General features: G+C 38.8%; 1 protein-coding gene and 1 long non-coding RNA gene across 3 annotated transcripts in view; one reads left to right on the forward strand and one right to left on the reverse strand.

The window, feature by feature from the left end:
* Nucleotides 1-12,569, forward strand: part of GALNT1 (polypeptide N-acetylgalactosaminyltransferase 1) — a gene marked incomplete at its 5' end in the record, with an annotated part of 69,716 nt that extends 57,147 nt beyond the window's left edge. For both annotated transcript variants that reach the window (XM_079717761.1, XM_079717762.1), the window contains 3 exons: nt 4,834-4,932; nt 5,415-5,549; nt 10,606-12,569. In XM_079717761.1, the coding sequence (XP_079573887.1) occupies nt 4,834-4,932; nt 5,415-5,549; nt 10,606-10,752 (381 nt within the window). In that variant the 3' untranslated portion in view covers nt 10,753-12,569. The remainder of the gene's footprint in view (nt 1-4,833; nt 4,933-5,414; nt 5,550-10,605) is intronic.
* The window catches only part of LOC307062214, a 40,115-nt gene continuing 24,003 nt past the window's right edge, over nt 7,812-23,923 (reverse strand). The window contains exon 3 of the long non-coding RNA XR_013811210.1: nt 7,812-7,932. This is a non-coding gene — a long non-coding RNA (uncharacterized lncRNA). The remainder of the gene's footprint in view (nt 7,933-23,923) is intronic.

Consider the following 23,923-nt stretch of genomic DNA (forward strand, 5'->3'; position numbering starts at 1 on the left):
CTTGCCTTTTACCTGCCTCTTGCCAGCCGGCTTTCTATATAAGGAACAGATTTTACCCTCTGTGGCCTGCTTGTTATTACCTTAGTAACTAAGCAGCTGGTCTTAAGCATTTATGTCCTTAATACTAGGCCACACTATCAGGTCGAAGCTCTGATTTTGGGACTGGGGTTGTTCTCGAGCACCAGCCAAAGTGCAGCTAGGGAGCTTGTGCTTGTGATCATAGCTCCACCTCTGTGAGCCTTCCTTTGCTAGGACTGGAATTTAGCCTATCAGATACCTCTTGTCATGTTACAAGGGCCCAGGGAAACCTAAAGTCATAGGATTTTAGAGCAGAAAGGGAAATCGGAATGTGTACATTTAGCAGGTCTGGCTTCACAAAGTCTGGCTCTCATAGCTTCTGTAGGGACCTGGAACTGAATAAATGTGTTTCATTGTGTTATCTAATTGTTGTTAATCCAAGAGGTGAATTGTCTAAACAGCAGACACAGAAAGCAAATAATCCAGACTCTTACAGTTTAGCCAGGCTTATGGACTGACCATTTACTTTTCCACCCTAAAATTTACTGAGCCTGAACTTTATGTCAAGCACCAGTCTGATGCTTTACAAATATTAACTCATTTCCCAACACTCTGAGATAGGTGCTATTTTCCCCCACTTCACGGGTAAGTAAATTAAGGCACAAATAAATGGTTTAAGCAACATGGCTCAGGTCACAACCACAAAATGGAAGAGACAGGACATGAACACAGGCAGTCTGGCTTGAGAGCTTGTGCTCTTAACCACTAACACTCATACCCTTTCTCATATCTAACCAGTATTACCCTCATGGCAGAGAGTGAAAACGTAAATCTAGATTCCGTAATAGTAGATTCCAAGAATCCTTTAACTGCTTACATTGTCTACCTTAGTGAAGGTGCCAGGATTCTGGAGGAGACTATAGCAGAAACCAAGAAACTTAGGCTCTAATTTCTTGCCTGGTTTCCCAGGAATGAGTGCATTCACAATCATCAACTCATAAGGTTGAAAATAATATTTTAGTGACAGCTGTTGTACACCTGAGTTAAGGAGAACCAACAGCTATTGTGGGCCTACTAGGTGTCGGTTTCTGCTGGGCCTCTGTATGTGTTACCTCGCTGAGGGATCTCAGCAAATGTGAGAGAGAGTGTTATCCCTGTTTTACAGATGAGAAAATGAGGTTTGTACAGCAACATTTCCCACTTACTGTGTTCTAAAGAATGCTGGTGTCTGATATCTCAAGGTGCCTGTTTGAAAGGCAAGGGATAGGGGAGGAGGGGTGGATTTTATGGCCAAAAATGTTTGGGAAATGCTGCTTTATAAAAAGCAGCATATATCCTTCTGTACTATCAGTCCCCACCCCTACCAAGAGTCTTAGTATGTTAAAAGGTTTTGAGAAGTCCTTCAGTAAAGAAAACCTATTCAAATTTGTTAATCTGGTGTTTCCCAAACATACTTGATCACAAAATCATTTTTTCCATGGCGGATACTGAGAAAAAGTTTATTCAGTTGTTCAAGTCATGGTTTTGGGAATCACTGTCTTAGAGTACTGACCTGCCAAGGTCGCATGGCAGGTGGAGCCGGGCGTGAGGCCCAGCTCAGTGTGTCCCCCCACCCTAAGCTCTCATGCCTACCCATCTGTCTCCAGACACCTTGAAAGTGCGGCTGTTTTTCCCTGACTGCATCATTCAGATATTGTTATGACTTTTTTTAAGTGTCAGATTTTGAGTAACCAAGTCTGGTACCTATTTCTATTCCAATATGAACATTGAAACAAGTATTATCACCACCATTCCTACCTTCCATAGTTCACTGGAAAGCCGGTAATTGGTTACATAGCCTTAAAGCTGTATAGAATTTACCATTTTGAACATTTGATTCAATTTTTTTTTTAAATGTTCCTAATTTTTCCCTTCCCCAAAGACTCTTCAAAGTTAACTCCCACCAAACAAACCTATTAAATGATCTACTGCCTCCTGACATCATAAAGAACAGAATTGTTCCCAAAACTCACCCCTAGTCATCCTGGTTTTTCATGTCCTTCAAAAATCATCTCACACACTCTGTAGGTGAGGTAGCCCACATGTATTACTACAAAGGAGGAGGATATTCCCTGAAAACTGTCTTCTCTAGCAATCTAACGTGGAAAAACCAGCCTGGAGAGCAGCTCAAAGATGCCACTTTATGCGTTGAGCCAGACAGAATCCTCTCTGCCCAGGGACCAAACATCACAGCTCCCCTTCTACAGAAGTTCCTTCCTCACCGAGTGTGCGGGGCTTCTCTCCATCCCTCCCCTGCACTTTGCAGAAGTGCCATCAGGCCCCAGTGGAGGCCCACCCACTCTCTGACCACCCGTCTCAGCTGGGCCACGTCTTGCTGATCAAAGTTCATTGTCACCAAAACAGTTGTTGGGAAGTAATGGTTTCCAATCCTTGGAGAACTCTACTTTTAACATCTAGTTGTCAGTAGTGTCCTCAAGGGTTGGAGGCTCAGATCTCTTATGTCAGAAAACAATCCAGAATTGTTCATAGGAATGGTGTAAGGGTGGTATAAGCTGTTACAGGTAAAACTCATACAACAATGCCTAGTGCAGAGTAAGTGTAATTTATTTGCTGTAATTTTTAGCAACATCAGTTATGGAAACAGAATAGCCAAGGTTGATTTATTATAAGATAGTTACTGAGTGATAGGAAGTCCAGTTACCTTTGGGAAGAATTTCATTTTTATTTTTTTTTGCGGTACGCGGGCCTCTCACTGTTGTGGCCTCTCCCGTTGCGGAGCACAGTCTCCGGACTCGCAGGCTCAGCGACCATGGCTCACGGGCCCAGCTGCTCCGCAGCATGTGGGATCTTCCCGGACTGGGGCACGAACCCGCGTCCCCTGCACTGGCAGGCAGACTCAACCACTGCGCCACCAGGGAAGCCCAAGAATTTTATTTTTTTAATTTTTATTAAGTTTGATAAAAGATAATTAACCACAAAAAACCATTCCATGTGAGAGGGAGAAGCTGACAATAATGTTGGTTCTTCCCTAATCATTTCTGTGACATTTATCACCTTTCTTCAGAAACCTCTACATCTATATTTGAAAGAAAAAAATTGAGGAAAACAAAGGACCGGGGAGTTTGTAACTTTTTCAAAAGTATAAGGAAATAATTGTTTTATATGAATATATGAGATACCTTGTCAAAATTCGAACTAAATTTTTTGTCAAGTAAGATAGCCATGATCATCAAGTATTAATTGATTATCCATTGAGGTGCAGAAAGATGTGTTTTATGTAAAATTGTATCTAACTATAAAACCTTTTAAAAAATCTATTTATGAGGTAATAGGTTTCTACTTTAAAATAATGGATAAAAAGATGATGTGCATTATGTGATAAAAGAATTCCTGGATACTGATGTGATATGTTACACCCAGGAAAAAAAGGCCTTGGGATTTCCAGCTTGAATAATTTGACAACTTGTGGGATTATTAATAAAACTAGGGGTAGCAGGGGAAGAGGGGAATATATGGAGGAATGATGATGGAGGTTTGTTTTAGATAGCAATCCTCAGGGTCAGGGGTGGAGTGGCAGGGGTATGTTAAAATGTTCGGGTGAAGAAGTGTTAGCATTAAGGAGTTGGAAAATCCTGTTTTTGCATGAACTGAGTTTGAGGTTTTGATAGAATAGCCAGATGGAGTTGACTAGCGATAAGGTGGCAGCACAGATTATTACTATTTCTGAGTCCACTACATGCGAGACTCCGAAGTAGGTATGTGGATGCACTGTCTTACCCAACCTCAACATAGAGCTGACTAGTCTCTCTTAGGAAATTGTCCTTAGAGGGTTTGGATCATTTGGACTTAAACCCAGGCCTCTCTTTTGCCAAAGCCCCAGTTCTTATTCTGATCCCCTGGGAATAATACAGTTATTCATACTTATGCTATTGTATCTTTATAAGAAAAAAATGCATCTGGACTTGTTAGTGCCTTATTAAAATAGTGGAATAATATGTAGACTATACATGTTTATAAAAATAAATGGGTTATTTGTGGTTTTAACTTTCCCCCCAGTTTATCTATCACACACAATTACTCCTTTTCTATCTACATGACATGACAGATATAGTTTGTCCCACTTCTCCCTTCCGGCTTACCTGCTGACAGTACCACCCATGACAATAGATTTAGGACTTTACAAATGTCTATTAATTTGCCATATGCTTTTAAACTGTAGTGGTTCAGAGGAAAAAAATATATCAGTGCTTAAAATATTCTTCCTAATTCTGATGACTGTTTCAACTTTTTAATATAACTGACAAATACCTAATGGAAGAATGGTGTTTACACTACACACCATGCGTAGGCTTTCCAGTTAAGCCAAGTTCCAGGTTCTTTGCTTAGAAAATACCCACCTTGAGCCTCCTAAGAAGTCATCAAAGTAGTTATCAATAGTAATACCCCCTTATCTTGGTGGCAAATAGTGTCCACAGGGAGTTGTTAAGTTGCTTTAAATTATTAGGCAAACTAGAGCTTACTGAGTTAAATACAAATCACAGAAGAACAGTTTGGGATGAAAGAAAGAAGAACTTAAAGGATTTCTCCATGAAACACAAAAATTACTTATATAAATAGTAAGACCTTTCTAGATCACAGAATCTTCGATAGCCAGACAGTGATTTTTTTTTCCCTCCCCACTCACAGCCCTTACCTCAGGAATTAGAGATTTAGTGGGAAGTTTAGATCGATTTTAATGTGTGTGTTAGATATGTATGTGTCTGTCTAGTTAACCTCTCTAACTCATGATATTTTCATTATTCATTGTCCCCCTAGATACGAAATGTGGAAACAAATCAGTGTCTAGATAACATGGCTAGAAAAGAGAATGAAAAAGTTGGAATTTTTAACTGTCACGGTATGGGAGGTAATCAGGTGAGTATTTTAGTAAAGCTTTAAAGGGGTAATTTTTGGATTTGTTTTCATATTCTTCCTTTTTTATTTCATGACATCATTCAGGAAACATTTTCTTACCTTTAAAGAGAAAATAATAAAGACCTTTAGGAGAATAGAGCCTTCAATCTAATGATTATTTTTTAAATGAAACATTTGTAAAAGGCCCTTTCTGAGAACTGTGTTTACATTGTTGTAATAAGATTTATTCTGCCCTTTTTAGTCAAACAGATGACAACCCTTGACAGTACACTCAGTATATACAGAGAACTTAAGATCATTTTTTTTTCTTCTCTGCAAAAATAGTGGTGTCTTTTCTGAGTCATTTATTCTCCATTACACTAATAAAGTTCAAAAAGCATGTATCTTGAAATACTTGTCTTTTTCCCTGCCAGATTCTTGGGCATATAAAACGCTAATTTATTTTGCTGTTAAAGCTTGTATGTGTGCATTTTGTTTTTCAGGTTTTCTCTTACACTGCCAACAAAGAAATTAGAACAGATGACCTTTGCTTGGATGTCTCCAAACTTAATGGCCCAGTCACAATGCTCAAATGCCACCACCTAAAAGGCAACCAACTTTGGGAGTATGATCCGGTGGTAAGTTATCCAGTTGAATATAGGAATAAAATTGGGTGTCATTGGGTGTATTGTATAAAATACTTTATATCTAAAAGAGTGAATTCTTGTGGAATCTGCATATGGATCAAATTGTTCTTATACTCCAAGAACTGACAGATAGGAAAAGTAATATAAGTAAAATAAACGTTTTAATCTTTCCAGTAATTAAATTAGTATTGCCTCCAGTCCCTGGGTCCTTGTTGTTACTATGTAATCACTCTTCCCTCTGTATGTCCTTAAGCTTTGCCAGCCACTGTGGTAGAAATGGAACAGTAAGTAGGCTTTTTAAATTACCTAATTAAACATTGAGGTAAAAGGTGAGATTTAATTAATGAAATTCTCTGGCTCAATGATTTTTCAGTGACATATATAATAAAACTATTTGTCTTTGCTTTCCTCTGGAGCCACTCCCTCTCCCCACCTGCTATATGTTGTACTCAAATAGAGGTACTTAGAAGCAATCAAAGCATCTCCAGTAAGCCTCTCTTCCTTTCCTCATACCTGGCTAACCTCCCAACTTATGCTTTTTTGCTCTGTGTTTCTGGAACCAGCACCAGCATCTTCAATATATCTTTCTCTGGTTCTTTTTCTTCCGCTTACAAGCACTGGTTTTCTTCTTCATGTTGGGACAGACTTTTGTTCCTATTTTATTTTCTATATACCATCCTACCTTTCTCCTGTGCTGTATGATGGCGAGTGAGTGGCTGGCACTTGTGCCTCTGGTTCTTCAACCTGGCTCCTGCCTTGGTCTGACACTATATAGAAACAGCCCCTGGATGCAAAGCCGGGACATTCTCGTCTCTTTCTTAACTTCTCTGTAGAAGTTATTGCTAAGCAGATGATCTTTTAAAATCCTCTTATCCATTGGCTTTAGATGCACCACTGTTTAGTTTCTTCTCTTTGCTTTTTCTCTACTTCTTTTGTCTGCTTGGCTCACTCTGCTGCTTCATTCTACCCCCTCAAGGGAGATGTCCAAACCATGTTGTGACTTTGCCTGTCTTTTCTCCGTATACTGCATCACATACAAACCCTGGTCTACTTTTCATCTTCGACCAGCTATTCCCTGAACGTATCCTTTACTTTCCCACTTTACATTTAAGATCATACAGTTCCATCTGCCTAACAAATCCTGCCTGTTCCTGAGAGCCCAGAATTGACATCACTTCCATGGATCCCAGCCAGAAATTAGCTCTCTCTGTCTTAATTACAATTGTCTCTGACCCCTGTAATTCTGTGCTTCTTTGTAGTTATTTATCTACCAGTCTTTTTCTCCACTATTAGATACTTAGATCCTGGAGGGCAAAGACCATGTTTTATAAATCCTGGGTCTCCCTTCACAGTATCAAACTGTAGTTTTAAAAAAGTGTGTGTGTGTGTGTGTGTGTGTGTGTGTGTGTGTGTGTGTGTGTGTGTGTGTGTGTGTGTGTGTGTGTGTGTGTGTACAGACAGTAAATGCCAGTGGCACCCCACAGTCATTGCGAAGCCAAAATATTTTGAAAATTAAAAAGCCTCCCAATTGTGTATGTTCATTGAAAAATGATGGTATATTTAATTAGGTAATATAAACCTATTTATAGTAGAATGAACAAATAGTGGTTTATTTTTTTCTTAAGTCTGGATGTAAGTGGCTTCTGGCATGGATTCAGTGATACAGTGATGTCAGGGATAACATTGCAGCAATATTCTTGGCTTTTTCTTGTGGCCTCTAGAAGGCTGCTACGGTGCTCACCATCACGCCCAACTCAAGGCAGGAAGAAGGGAAGAGGAATGTTGCACTACTGCTTGAATTGCTCTTTATCAGGAAAGCCAGAGCTTTTCCTGGATCCCCTGCAGCAGGCTCTGCTGTGCCCCATGGGCCGGAACTTCATCTCATAGTGATCCCCCAGCTATAAGGGGAGGCAGGGAAAGCAGGCATTTGCATTTCCAGTCTTTATGGTGTGATGTGGCCAGGAGACAGGGAGTGGGAATGGCCATTGGCAGACTGTGTATAAGATATACAGTCTACCACAACAGTTATTCAAAAGGGAGCTAGAAGTGATTTAGGATATTTTGAAAGAACCAGTTATGAGTGTAAAGTTTTAAAACCCCTGGGGCACTCTGCAAGGTGTCTTCCCTGAGATTAAATTCTAGTATTGCAGGCTGGGTTCTCCCAGAAGCAGACTCCACTCCAGGGTCAAGCTTAGTGTTCAGGATGTTTATTAGGGAGCATCCTTCAGATCAACACCTGTGAAAAGGGAGACAGAAGAATTGGCAGAGGGAGGAGTCAAGCTGCGATGTGGGTCCCACAGTCTGAGCTGACTGCACAGGGAGCTCCGGACGGCCCATCAGAGTTGTCCTGCCTCCATCAGTTGAAAACTGCAGTCTGGAAGAATAACACTTATGTCAGTAATGTATAATCTAAACCTAAAGTCATGAAATCTTAGATTTCAAAGGAACCCTAGAAATAAAATTCAGGACCTTGTTTTTAATACATGTAGACATTGAAGCCCAGAATGGAAGTTAATTGCCCAAGGTCACAGAGCAGGTAAATGGTGTTACCAGATCTCAGACAGACCTGGGATTCTTAATCCAGGATTCTTTGCACAATACCATACTATCTTCTATTAAATTTGTATATTATATCTTTGTCTTGTTTATAGTATATATTGCAGAGAGTTTACGACACCAGGCTCTTTTGCTTTGACTATTTGTAGCTGTCCTTTCTGGAATGAAAATGTAAATTTTGACACAGTTACATCTAGAGATTAGGGGTAGAGGGCAGCAAATTATTTTTTTCTAGGTTGCAGTTGGACTTTATGCAATGATAACTATAGCTTTCATTCTCCTTTCAGTGTTACAATTAGCCTGTTGCCTTAGTTACACTCTTTCTGTGTGGAAACTAGTCCGTGCTGATGGATCCTCTGCTGAGTACGGTGACCACAGTCCCCACAGAGTCACGAGCCACAGAACTCTGCCCCTGCTGTCAGCAGCCAGAGAGCTGTGTCTGGAACAGGGCTCTTCACCAGAGTCCTGGTCTCCTGAAGGGACGTTAGCTTCCTGAAATTATAAGGATTCTGTCTTAATTTTGAGCAGTTAAATACCCAGCATGTATCAGTAACCTCTGTCTTTGTTACAAGTTTATTTTAATGGTTCTCAATAAGTGAAATAATGAGACATTTTTAAAAATTAGGGTGATAAAGACCAATTTCCCAACTAAGCTTTTTGTTGTGTTTTTTTATTTTTATTAATACAGTGGGCCTGATGAAGGTGGCCACTCAGAGAAGCTTTGAAGGGCCTTCTGGAATGTTTGGGAGGTTCTTTTTAAAGTGCTTTGTTTTTGTCTTACAAATGACCAAAGGCCTTAGCAGCAAGCTGTGTGCTTCGGCTCTCTGGCTCTCTCTCGGGGCTGCCAGACTATGTCCGTGGCTGCTCAGGATGTTGTAGTGAGTGCCTCTGAGCTGGGCGGCACTTTCTGTTCATTATCTTAACGTTTCCGCACAACTCTAGAAGTATTCTTGTCCCCATTTTATAGATGAGGAACCTGGGCTGAGAGAGGTTTCTGCTCAGGGGCATATTGTTGACATGTGACAAATCTGGGGTTCACTACAGAAATGTCTGACTGCAAAGTGCATCCTCTCAAAACAAACTACACAGCATCTGCATAAAAGTAAAAACAGCCCCAGCCATGCTGACTTTTCCCGGTCTTTTTATGTATGTATGTATGTATGCGTGTATGGCTGCGTTGGGTCTTTGTGCAGGCTTTCTCTAGTTGCGGAGAGCGGGGGCTACTCTTCGTTGCGGTGCACAGGCTTCTCATTGCCATGGCTTCTCTTGTTGCAGAGCATGGGCTCTAGAGCGCAGGCTCAGTAGTTATGGCGCATGGGCTTAGCTGCTCTGCGGCATGTGGGATCTTACCGGACCAGGACTCGAACCCGTGTCTCCTGCATTGGCAGGCAGATTCTTAACCACTGCACCACCAGGGAAGCCCTTCCCGGTCTTCTTGTTATGCATTTATTGGAACTAAAGTAAAGTATCTAACACTGACCCTTCGATATTACTGAAGTCAGTGTTGAGAGTAAACTGTGACATCTGTGAATGTCATGGACATTCACATGGACACATTCACATGGACCATAACACAGAAGTGACTGAAAGCTAAAGTAGCTGTATTGTATACAGTCATTAGGTTTTGCTTTGTTTGAAGTTCAAATAGGTACAAAAGGGGCCTTATGAAAATGAAATGTTCCTTATGAAAATTAAATGAGATAAAAGAATTACATTAAAATAGAGCCGTGAGTAAAAATGTGTTAATAAACATATTTCCTTATAGTTACATACTTATTAGGATAATGCTTAATGCAAATTCCTACATAGCTGCTTTGGAGTTCTTCACCTGACCAGGGCTTGGTATCAGATTCATTAGTATGGTCAGTATGTGTCTGTTAACTCTCATCTGTCATGTTCTTTTGAAATTATCCTAAAAATCAACATGACAGCATCAAGTCTGGAATGCAGACAAGTAGAGAGGAAGGTATATAGCCACATCTAACAGCCACTTATTAAGGACTGTTTTATAAATCATGATTTCGAGTCTTCAAAAAGACCTGAGTTTCTAAGAATTTGAAGCTTGGAATCACAGAATTAATTTGAACAGCCTTATCATGGGAAAATGAAGCAGTTTTGAGATAGCTTTTTGAAATTAGGTTGAGGATCCTAAATTAGGAATCACTAATCTGATCACTTTTTTAGGAAACTGAAGCACAAAAAAGTAAAATTTCTCACAGTATTACAGAGCTTATGGCAGAATTGGGACTTAGAATTGAGGTCATCTGACTGCAAATCCAGCAGAATGCACTGTACCCCCAGTGCCTTTCTCCCCCAACATAGCTCTTAATGCTGTCTCTACACGGATACATTTCTCCATTGTCTTAAATAATTTATATTTCAAAAACAAAACCTTTTTCTACAGAGGAATTTCATAATCACAAAAAATGGTTGAGGTGGTTTTGTTTTGTTTTCCACTTTCATATTAAGACTTCTTTCCTGTCATTTTCAGAAATTAACCCTGCAGCATGTGAACAGTAATCAGTGCCTGGATAAAGCCACAGAAGAGGACAGCCAGGTGCCCAGCATTAGAGACTGCAATGGAAGCCGGTCCCAGCAGTGGCTTCTTCGAAATGTAACCCTTCCAGAAATATTCTGAGACCAAATTTACAAAAAAAGAAAAAAATAAGGATTGACTGGGCTACCTCAGCATACATTTCTGCCACATTCTTAAGTAGCAAAAAAGGAAAAGTGCTTTCCTCCTGCAGGATGTAAGGTTTATCAGCCATTAAAACTTAAACTGCTCTCTCTTTCACTAGCTGTGAACCGGCCTTCCTGTCCAAGGACGTGAAACTACGTAGTAGCGAGATTGTGCACACTGATGTTTACAAGATTAAAAGAGTCTTTCATCAAGAATCATTGTAAAGAATATTCAGACTGAAACAATCTACGAAATGTGCTTTCCAGAGAGCTGCACCTTTTATGGTTTGCTTGCACATCAGTAATTTCTGCTGAATGTGCTGTTATAATGAAGAGATGTCCAAGATTTTTTTTCTGATTAGAACTGGTAGCCAGTGTATTAAATATTGATATAAAAATAAATGAAAAAGAACTGGAACCAGATTCAGAATCATGAAAACATTTTTACAACAATTTAAAAAACTATATTAAACAGGGTTTAAAGGAAATTAAAACAGAACTATGAGAAGTACAATTTGTTATAGTATAGTATCAAATTTCTATATAGATTTTATACCTCAGTGGGGGAAAATAACTGATTCCAATGACATTCATTCTGTTTTCATCTGTGATAGTCATGGATGTTTTTTTTTCCTTGGGGTGCTGAAATTGAGCTGAAAAAGTGGCTCCTTGAACGTAGTTTTAATTGCTTTCTACAGTTGTTTTTATTATTTGGTTTGTGGGCTGTTGGAATTGTAATTTTTAATTGCCTTCAAAAAATGGAGATTTAAAATAATGTCTGGTTTCACTGAACAAGTTTGATATCTCAGTTGCTCTTGGGTCAACTGGCTTATAGACTTTCTCTCACACACAAATTTCTTATTAGATTTTCAACTTCCTAACTTGATTCAACTGATTATGTTTAATACCCAAGATTCATACTACTGTACTACAGATTTGTTTTCACAGCAATAAATCTTCTGTTCTTTGTTTATGATTCCACTCAATAGACGGCCTGCAGAAGTGATCTATTATTTGGGTATTTGGAGATGATACGTTTGATGGTTTTTTGGAAAAAACTTTTTTCACTCCATACTCAGATGTGCTTCATTGTCAAGTGCATATTTAGATTAGGTTCTTGAATTGTAATGTTGATCTGCTGCTTTTTTTTTTTTAATAAAATTTGACTGAAAATGTTTAATTGGCATTTTTTAATGAGTTAGCTGAAGAAGTGCAGCTATTATTCCATATTATTTTAGTCCTGCATTTCTTCCCTAAATTCTATTTAGGTTAAATCTGTTTTATTTTTCTGATTTTTAATACAAGATAACCTGAGTATTGATTAAAGTTGAGTATCAGTTAAATTGTTTTAATCATCGAAAGAAAATCTGATTGTGACATTTTTCCTGATACATGAAGCAATCCATTGGCAAAAGTGCATATATTTTTCTTCCTATTTGTAAGATTATATTTAATGATATGTTCTTTGTCAAAGGCTCTCACTGCAGGCAGTGCTGTTTCTTGTGCCTAAAAATGTTTCTGAAAGTTGTTGCATCACTTGCCAAGTTGAGTGTACAGAAAGTTTCTCATATCCTATTCAAGTTAATATCAAGCACATGTGGATGCTTTAAGGTGAGGCTGTAGTACAGAATGCATAAATTTTGTCCCCAGTGAGACAAAGGAGGTGCTGGATGGGGGTTTTTTCCTATTCCATGAGCTGTGTTAATTCTATCTTTGGTAGGCCTTATGCTTGAATAAACCAGATGTCTAATCAATAAATTATTTTCATGCTCAGAATTTCAGGTTTTTGTACTTTAGTGTAGGTTGGTCTTATTTCTTACTGTAAGAAAACTTAACAGCAATGTGATTTAAGGTTTTGTTGTGTTTTTTAAGAGGGGGATGTGAGTGATTTAATTCATGGGTACTTTTAGAATCCGATAGATAATCCCATTGCCTTTATTTTTCTAATTAAAGAATTCCTAAGTACTTTGAAAATATAAAATATTCCTGAATAGTTTTGCTTTACATTGGTTTTATTTGAAGTTAAAATAGATCCCTGTTCTTTATAGCTCTTTGTAGATTAGGCAGTGTGCTAAACACTGTTAAAAATTAAATTGGGAAGGAATGAATGAAAAAGCAAAGGATGAAAAGATGGGATTATTACTTGACTAGTGAATAATTTGTAAATGTGACAGTTAAGGACAATTTGAATCTCACCAATCTATTCACCCTACTCCAATCCCAACCCATTTTAATATGTCTTTCTGTTCTAATTGGGATCTTGGAAAATAGTACTTTGTTCACCATTCTGCAAATAAAAGGCAGCATGTAGGTCATGTCCTCATTTCCCTATTCTACATTCAGCTGAAAAACAAAGGTTCCTCTGTAAAGATTTGGTGCTGTCTCCGTTTTTTAAGAACTATACCAAGAACAAATTTAACTCCAGAATTACATATTCTGCAAAGGAGAAGGAAATCGGAAAGAAGGTACTATTTCTGAGGTGATAACTGTAAAAAGAGGTATACAAAGAGAGAATCACTTTTTACTGTTTGGAAAATCAGATGTTTCCAATTATATGACACTGCTCCTATTCTCTGATTTCTTGAAGTGTTTGCTTGATAAATCTACCAGAACTGACAATTTTGCAGGATATGAGGCAAAACTCAGTTGTACTGTCTATACACTAGCAACAAACAATTGAGAATTAAATTTTAAATATATAATTTATCATCAAAGAAGTCAAATACCTCAAAAGTAAGGTAACAAGAGAGGTGCAAGACTTCTACCCGGAAAACTACAAAACATTGCTGAGAGAAACTGTAGAACACTGCAGTTGATATGTTATGTTCATGAATTGAAAGACTACACACTGTTAAGATCTCATTGCCCACAAATTGATCTACAGATCCAATGAAATCAAAATATGAGGCTTTCTTGTAGAAATTGGGAAATATATATGAAATGCAGCAGACCCAAAATAGCCAAGAAAATCTTGAAGAAGAAAAAAAAAGTTGGAAGACTTTACTCGATTTTATGACTTGCTTTAAAGCTACAGAAATTGAGTGTGGTACTGGAGTTAGGACAGACATAGATCAATGGATAGAATAGAGAGTCCAGAAATAGATCCACACATATATAATTACTGACTTTTCAACAGAAACACCAAGCAATTCAGTAAGTTGTTATGGAATGTGTTTTCAGTTGGACCTGGAATAATGATACCTGTATGAGAAAACACCAAACATTGATGCTTTAATGCAATGCGCATTTATTCAAAATGGATCAGAGACCTAAATATGAAGGGCAAAGCAAATCTAGAAGAAAACAGAGTATCTCCATGACTCTCAGGATAGGCAGGTATTTTAGGACACAAAAGATGTCAACCGTAAAAGATAAAAACAGATAAATTTCACCAAAATTAAACCCTTCTCATCAAGAAGATACTATTAAAGTGAAAAGGCAAGCCATGACCAAGGAGAAAACATTTGCAATACATGTAAATGACAAAGGATTCATATGCAGAAAAACAACTTGTAAAAGCCATTTCAAAAGCAACACAATATAAAAATCAATGACTTGAATACACACTTCACAGAAGCTATCCAAATGTGCAATTAGCACAGGAAAAGGTGCCCAACATCAGTCATCAGGGAATGCAAGATGAAACCACAAGGAAATCACACTGCATGCCTGCTGAATGGTGAGAATGTGGAGCAACTGGTGCATGTCAATTGGTATTGTCACCTTGGGAAACAGCTTGCCAGTTCCTCATAAAGGTAAACATATGCCTACCCCATGATTCAGTGACTCTACTTCCACAGATACAATGAAGAGAGACGAGTATATGGGCCCACAGCAAGATTTGTGCAAGAATATTCTCATAGTTCCAAACTGGGAACTACCCAAATATCCATCAACAAGTTAGTGGATAATCAAACTAATGGTACATTTATACACTGGGATATTAGTCTGCAAGTTTAAAAAGTGAATTCCTGATAGAACAACAAAGATAAGTCTAAAAAATGTTGAACAAAGAAAGCTAGACATGTTACATTTATATCAAGTTCAAGAACAGGCAAAGCAAATACAGAGTGGTTACTTCTGGGTGAGCATAGGGTGGAAACAGGCATGAGAGAACTTTCTGGAATGATGGGAGTATTCTATAAAGTGACTTAGATGATGGTAACATGCATAAACATTATTTAAAATTTTCTTGAGCTGTGTACTTAGGATATATGCATTTTATTTTATGTGAATTATACCTCAATAAAGTACTGGGGGAAATACAGAAGATAGCAAGATTTTCTCCACTGCTACAGAACACCCAGAGGCTGAATAAATTACAGCAAACATATTTCCTAGTGGGGTGCTGAGCTCAGAAGAAAACAGAGAAAATCCCTAATGTCTGGGGGAAAAAAAGGATACATAAACTTAAGCCACAAATGTAACTGCTAAACATGAAAGCCTTTCCTCTCCAAGGACAAAATATAGTAACCAGAGTTTGGGGAATAGGAGCTTAGGCCTGAACAAAGTTGGAGAATTGAAGATCTGCATAAAGCTGGGATAGTTAGAGGAGTTACATCTAAGGACAGGTAAAGAAGTCTGGCACCTTGTGAAGGAAACCAAAAAGTGATTGACTAACTCTACCCCTCTTCCGAGTGTAAACAGTGATGAGGATGATGCCACCTCTGTAATCATAAGGCCTGCTTTTACACAGATCAAGGGTTTAATGCCACAATCATGAGGTCTGCAGATGAAGAAAAAGTAGATTTATGGCCTTTGCTGGGAATCATTAGAATACAAGTCTTTTTGAAAAAAATCCAATTCCCTACACTCCACAAATTATGAAATCACTATATAAAAGAGGAAGTGAGTCCCCAGTATGAATGTTAAAAAAAAGTTTGCTGAAGACAAAGACGGTGGAATAGGAGGATGCTGAGCTCACCTCCCCTCACAAACATATCAAAACTACAAATACATATAGAGCGACATTCACTGAGGTCAGCGTGGGGACTAGCAGAACAGCTCTTCCACAACCAAGGCTGTAAAGAAAGATGCACACAGAGCCTGGTAGGAAGGGAAAAGAAGCAATCTGGTGGAGACCTGCACCCCTAGTGGGGGATACAGAAGAGGAAGGAGAGATCACAGGCTCAAGGATCCTCCCTGGATAGTGAGGGGTTCCAGCCACTTACTAGGCACACCAGCCCAAGGGTCTGACACCAGGAAGATGAGCCCTTTTAGTGAGTTTGAAAACCAGTGGGGCTTACCTGAGGGCTATAGGAAACTGAGACCCCATTCTTGAAGAACATATGCATGGACTTGCTTACTTCCAATCACAGTGTGGAGGCAGCAGATTGAAAACTGCCTGGGGCTCTGGCCAGTTTTCCAGGACCTCCCTAGCACACTCCCGAGCCTGCACTGGGCTCATGCTCCAGTCCCCCTTGCTCTGGTGCTGCTTGCCACTAAGGCAGAAGCTGTAGTTTTCAATGAACATATGCACACTTGGAGAGAACTGAGCCAGCTCAGACCCGGCCCTGCCTCTGACCAGCCATTGCCAGCGAGCCCTTTGGTGCACACACACAGGAGGGAGCAAGGCTATCTCCAGGGTGGAGACCATCACGAGAGCACCAGTCCTTGCACAGACTCGGAAGGGAGTGAAGCTAGCTCCAGGGCAGAGAGGAGCATCATTGGAGCTTTGTATACATGTGGGAGGGGGCTGGGCCAGCTCAGTGGCATGGCATCAAGCCCTCCTTTGCCAACCCAGCCTCTAACCAAGGTGTGCACACCAGAGAAAAAGTGAAACCACAGAAGTGTAGCCCCAAGTCCTCAGGCCTCAGCCATGTCCCAAACCAAGGTGGAGGCTGCTAACACACCTGGGAGAAACCCAACTGCCTTGCAGCTCCAGCTCCATCCCCTTAGGCCCCAGCCCTGGCCCCAGTAGAGCAGTTATAGCCATTGAGCATAGGAAGGCCCCAGCTTGCACCTGGCTCTGGGTCTAGCCCCTCCAATTCCATTCTTACCTCCCACCAAAGAGGTGGCTCCCAGAACACCCCAGGGAAAGAGGCAGCTCATGCTCTTTTGAGAACCAGCTCTGCACCAAAGCTACTGGGCACACTCAGACTGCATAGAATGCTCCCATACAAGGACACACCTTCAAGACCAGGATAGGTAACTTTCACCTAATTTCATAGAGACATGGAAAGTTAAAATGAGCCTACAGAGGAATATGTTTCAAACAAAAGATCAAGGGACAAAAACCCTGAGAAAACCCTAATGAAACAGAGATAAATAATTTACCTGAGAAAGAGTTCAAAGCAGTAGTAATAATGCTAACTTAACTAGGGGAAAGAATAGAATTGACACTGTAATAATTTTAATAAGGAACTAGAAAATATAAAAAGAACCGGTCAGAGCTGATGGATACAATAACTGAAATGAAAAACATACAGAGGGAATTAACAGCAGATTAAGTGATACAGAAGAACTCAGAGCAATCTGGAAGACAGAATAATGGAAATTACTCGATCAGAACAACAAAAAGAAAAACAAATTTTAAAAGTTGAGAATAGTTTAAGGGACCTCTATCTAAGACATCAAGCATACTAAGATTTGCATTATAGGGGTCCCAGCTGGAGAAGGAAAAAGTAAAAGGGGTAGAAAATATATTTGATGAAATGATGGCTGAAAACTTCCTAACCTAAAGAAGGAGATAGATATCCAGGTACAAGAAACACAGAGTGCCAAACAAGATGAACCCAAAGACACCTACAACAAGACATATCATAATTAAAATGTCAAAAGTTAAAAGAGAATTCTAAAAGCCACAAGAGAAAAACAAAGAGTCACATATAAGGGAAGCTCCATAAAGCTATCAGCTGACTTTTCAGCAGAAACTTTGTAGGCCAGAAGGGAGTGGCATGATATATTTAAAGTGCTGGAAGGAAAAAACCTACAAGCTAGGATACTCTACCCAGCAAGGTTATCATTTAGAACTCAAGGAGAAAGAGCTTCTCACACAAGTAAAAACTAAGAGTTCATCAATACTAAACTGACCTTACAGAAGTGTTAAAGGGTCTTCTTTAAGTAAAAAAGAAAAAGCTACAACAATAAATAAATTATAGGAAGTGAAAAATCCCACTGGTAAAGACAAATATATAGTAAAGTCTGTGGATCAACCACTTAAATATCCTAGTACAAAGGCAAAAACATTGTAAAATTAACTACAACTACTATAAACAGTTAATGGCTAAGCATGAAAATGTAAAATATGACATCAAAAACATGCAACAAGGGACTTCCCTAGCAGTCCAGTGGTTAAGACTATGCATTTCCACTGCAGAGGGTGCAGGTTCAATCCCTGGTTGGGGAACTAAGATCCCACATGGCACAGCCAAAAAATAGAAGAAGAAGAAGAAAAAAAACCACACAAAACATGAAACAAGGTGGGGGTGGTAAAAAATGTAGAGCTCTTAGAATGTGTTTTAACATTTTTAAACAAGTAGATCAAGTAGATACAGTTATAGGTCAGTTATAGGTTATAGGTCAACATATATGAACTACACACCACAAATCAAAAACTTACAATAGACATAAAAAACCTAGAGAGAAAGGAACACAAACATGACATTAAAGAAAATCATCAAACCACAAGAGAAGAGACTAAAAGAACAAAAGACCAGAGAACTACAAAAACAACCAGAAAGTGAATAACAAAATGGCGTGCCACAAAAAGAACATACCTATCAAAAATCACTTTAAATATCAATGGACTAGGACTTCCCTGGTGGCACAGTGGTTAAGAATCCACCTGCCAATACAGGAGATACAGGTTCGAGCCCTTGTCCGGGAAGATCCCACATGCCGCAGGGCAACTAAACTGCTGTGCCACAACTACGGAGCCTGTACTCTAGAGCCCAAGGGCCACAACTACTGAGCCCACGTGCCACAACTACAGAGCCCATGTGCTCTGGAACCTGCACACCACAACTAGAGAGCCTGCACGCCACAACTAGAGAGAAGCCCACGCGCCACAACAAAGAGCCCACGTGCTGCGCTGAAGACACCACATGCTGTAACTAAGACCTGACACAGCCAAAAATAATAATTCTTTTAAAGTCTATAAAAAAGACAAAGGAAGACTATATAAAGGGATCAATACAAGGGACATAATATTTGTAAGCAAATATGCACCTAATATAGGAGCACCTAAATATATAAAGCAGATATTAACAGACAAAAAGGGAGAAACTGACAATAATATAATAATAGAAGGGGACTTTAACACCCCACTTATATCAATGGAGAGATCATCACACAGAAAATCAATAAGAAAGCAGTGGCCTCAAATGTCACATTGGACCAATTGGAATTAACAGATACATAATGGAACATTCCATCCAAAAACTGCAGAAAACACATTCTTTTCAAGTGCTCATGAAGCATTCTCCAGGATAGATCACATGTTAAGCCACAATACAAGTCTCAAAAAATTTAAGAGGATAGAAATTATATCAAGAGTCTTTTTCAACCACATGGTATGAAGCCAGAAATTAATTACAGGAAGAAAAACAGGGAAAACAAAAACACTAGGAGATTAAACAACATTCTAATAAAAAACTAATGGGTAAGTATAGAAATAAAAGAGGAAGTCAGAAAATACACTGAGACATGAAAATAAAAACACAATTTTCCAAAATCTACAAGATGCAGCAAAAGCAGTTCTAAGAGGAAACTTTATAGTGATGCAGGCATACTTCGAGAAACAAGAAAAATCTCAACCTAACCTACCATCGAAAGGAATTAGAAAAAGAAATACAAACAAAGCCCTGAGCCAGAAGGAAAGAAATAATAAAGATCAGCAAGGAAATAAATAAAATTGAGGCCAAAAAAACCATAGAAAAGATCAATGAAACACAAACAATCATGAGAGACACATATTAATCAAACTAACAAAAATTAAATTCAAAGACAAAATATTCAAAGCAGCAAGGGAAAAGCAACAAATAAGGGAATCCCAACATACAAAGGAATCCCCATAAGGTTATCAGCTGATTTTTCAGCATAAACTCTGCAGGCCAGAAAGGAGTGGCAAGATATATTTAAAGTCATGAAAGGGAAAAGCCTACAACCAAGATTACTCTACCTGGCAAGGATATCATTCAGATTCGATGGAGAAATCAGAAGCTGTATAGACAAGCAAAAGGTAAAAGAATTCAGCAGCACCAAGTGAGCTTTACAACAAATGCTAAAGGAACTTCTCTAGGAGGGAAACACAAGAGAAGAAAAAGACCTACAAAAAAACAAACACAAAACAATTAAGAAAATGGTAATAGGAACATACATATCGATAATTACCGTAAGTGTAAATGGATTAAATGCTCCAACGAAAAGACACAGACTGGCTGAATGGATACAAAAACAAGACCCATCTATATGCTGTCTACAGGAGACCCACTTCAGACCTAGGGACACATACAGACTGAAAGTGAGGGGGTGGATAAAGATATTCTACGCAAATGGAAATCAAAAGAAAGCTGGAGTAGCAACACTCGTACCAGACAAAATAGACTTTAAAATAAAAAATGTGACAAGAGACAAGGAAGGACACTACATGATGATTAGGGATCAATCCAAGAAGAAGATATAACAATTGTAAATATTTATGCACCCAGCAAAGGAGAACCTCAATATATAAGGCAAATACTAATAGCCATAAAGGAAGAAACTGACAGTAACACAATAATAGTGGGGGACTTTAACACCCCACTTACCAATGGACAGATCATCCAGACAGAAAATGAATAAGGAAACACAAGCTTTAAATGACACATTAGACCAGATAGACTTAATTGATATTTATAGAACATTCCATCCGAAAGCAGCAGAATACATTTTCTTCTCAAGTGCACACAGTACATTCTCCAGGATAGATCACATCTTGGGTCACATATGAAAAGATGCTAAACATCACTAATTATTACAGAAATTCAAGTCAAAACTACCATAAGGTATCATCTCACACCAGTCAGAATGGTCATCATCAAAAAATCTACAAACAATAAATGCTGGACAGGGTGTGGAGAAAAGGGAACCCGCTTAAAAAGGAACTGTTGATTGGAATGTAAATTGATATAGCCACTATGGAAAACAGTATGGAGGTTCCTAAGAAAACTAAAAATAGAACTACCATATGACCCAGCAATCCCACTCCTGGGCATATACCCAGAGAAAACATAATTCCAAAAGATGCATGCACCCCAGTGTTCACTGCAGCACTATTTACAACAGCCAGGACATGGAAGCAACCTAAATGTCCATCAACAGAGGAATGGATAAAGAAGATGTGGTACATATATACAATGGAATATTACTCAGCCATAAAAAGGAACAAAATTGTGCCATTTGCAGAGACATAGATGGACCTAGAGACTGTCATACAGAGTGAAATAAGTCAGAAAGAGCAAAACAAATATCCTATATTAATGCATAACATAGAGAACAAATGTATGGACACCAAGGTGGGAAAGGGGTGGTGGTGGGATGAATTGGGTGACTGGGATTGACATATATATGCTAAAACAGATAACTAATGAGAACCTACTATATAGCCCAAGGAACTCTACTCAATGCTCTGTGGTGACCTAAATGGGAAGGAAATCCAAAAAGGAGGGGATATATGTATACATATAGCTGATTCACTTTGCTGTACAGCAGAAACTAACACATAGTAAAGCAACTATACTCCAATAAAACAAAAGAAAATATAATAGTTGGTGGTGATTGCCTCTTAAATGTCTTAAAGCCACTACCCTTCTTAAAAAAAAAAAAAAACAATGTGATTTCACCTCACACCTGTCAGAATACCTATCACTAAAAAGACAACAAATAATAAGTGTTGGCAAGGGTGTGGTGAAAAGGGAACCCTATTTCACTATTGGTAGGAATGTAAATTGGTATAGCCACAATGAAAAACAATGGAGGTTCCTCAAAAAATAAAAAATAGAACTATCATATGATCCAGCAGTTCCACTCCTGGGTTTATATCTGAAGAAAACAAGAGCACTAATTAGAAAAGATACATGCACCCAATATTCATAGCAGCATTATTTACAATAGCCAAGACATAGAAACAACTTAAGTGTCCATCAACATATTAATGGATAAAGAAGCTGTGGTACATGTGTACACACACACACACACACACACACACACACACAAATGGAATATTACTCAACCATAAAAAAGAATGAAATTTGCCATTTGCAACAACATGGATGGACCTGGAGGGTTTACACTTAGTAAAACAAATCAGACAGAGAAAGGCAAACACTGTTTTCACTTATATATGGAATCTAAAAAATAAAGCACATGAATAATATAACAAAACAGAAACAAACTCATAGATACAGAGAACAAACTAGTGGTTACCAGTGGGGAGAGTGGTGGGGAGAGGAGCAAGATAGGGGAAGGGGACTAAGAAGTACAAACTACTAGATACAAAATACGTAAGATACAAGGATGTAATGTGTAGCACAGGGAATATAACCAATATTTTATAATAACTTTAAATGGAGTATAATCTATAAAAATATCAAATCACTATGTTATACACCTGAAACTAATATAATATTGTAAATCAATTACACTTTAATTAACAAAAAAAGAATTTAAAAAAAGAATTTTAAAAAAGTTCAGGCAAAGTGAGAATAGCTTGGGTCAGGCTAAACCTCTTCCCAATAAGTCAATAAGTTAATGACCCTGGACAACAATTTTTTGTGGGGGGTGCAGGGGGGCCATGCCACTTGGCTTGTGGGATCTTGCTCCTCAACCAGGGATCAAACCTGGGACCCCCCTCCAGTGGAAGCACAGAGTCCTAACCACTGGACCACCAGGGAATTCCCCAGGACAATTTTTTAAAAGAAAGTTTGAAGGCCCTGGAGAGTGAACAAAAGACCGAAAAGGTAGAGGATTCGATGCTTGTTTAGCAGGAACTTCATTGGATAAAATGACATATATATAGCTTTTCCACAGAGAGGATCCCCAATGCACACAGCTCACTAAAGTAGTGTTCATACAGGCAGTGACTGTTGTCTTATGCTGAGGAGTAAGAGATCTTATTTAGAAGGAAACAGAGTGGCTGGAAATGGAGGGAGGAAATCCCAACAGGAAGGAGCCATAGGGGAACCCCCAAATCTGCATACAAAATTTTCCTCAAATCCTTGGCTTATTCAACTAAGTGTGTACAGGATGAGACTCCAGGAAGCCCAGGGGAAAACAGCTGGAAGGCAGAAGATCCGAGCAGAGATCTTAGAGGTTGCTTGGTACCAAGAATACAAAGTTTCAAGTTCACATTCTTCCAATTTCGAGGGGCCTGATAAACACTTTAGACTTTATGTTGAAACCCAGTAAGAGCCATAGGAATAAAGACCATTTTTCTTAAGGATTTAGAGCTATTCCTAGGGCCAAGAACAAAGTGGGAAAAGACCAGACTCAATAAAGTGTAAAACCAAGCCTCTGTAACATCAAGTTGATCTGCCAATAATTTAATTGACTTCTTGGACAAAACTCAAGAGTCTTCTGAGGAAGATAACAGAATACAGAACCTCTTCAATACATCAGTCACAATGCTCAGTACAAAATGAAAAAGTAATAGATAAAGAGACAAGAAAGTGATCTTTATTTTTTTAAATAGTCAATAAAAGCAGACCCACTGATAACCTAGATAATGGAATTTGCAGACGAGCTCTTCAAAATAAGTATGTGTTTTTTTAAAATAGATATTGAAAAAATGGCTATAATAAAATTGGGAAATTTCAGAAGATGTAGAAATTAGAAAAGAGAAAATTAGAATCCTAATATTGAAAAATATCAAAGAATTTATTGAATGAGATTAATATCAAATAGGACACAATAGAAAAAGGGTCAGTGAACACAAGTCAATAAAATTTTTTCAAACTGAACCATGGGTAGTGAAGAAGATGAGGAAGATAAAGACAGTCTGAGAGGCAGGGGCTTGGTCAAGATGGCAGAGCAGGAAGACCCTGGGCTTACCTCCTTCCATGGGCACCCCGGCCCCACTTGCAGCAAACCAGCACCAGCTTTGAGACACCCAGGACCCTGCAGCCAACCATGTCAGGAACTGGCCCCACCTG

The sequence above is a fragment of the Hyperoodon ampullatus genome (assembly GCF_949752795.1).
Source record: "Hyperoodon ampullatus genome assembly, chromosome: 13".
NCBI lineage: Eukaryota > Metazoa > Chordata > Mammalia > Artiodactyla > Ziphiidae > Hyperoodon > Hyperoodon ampullatus.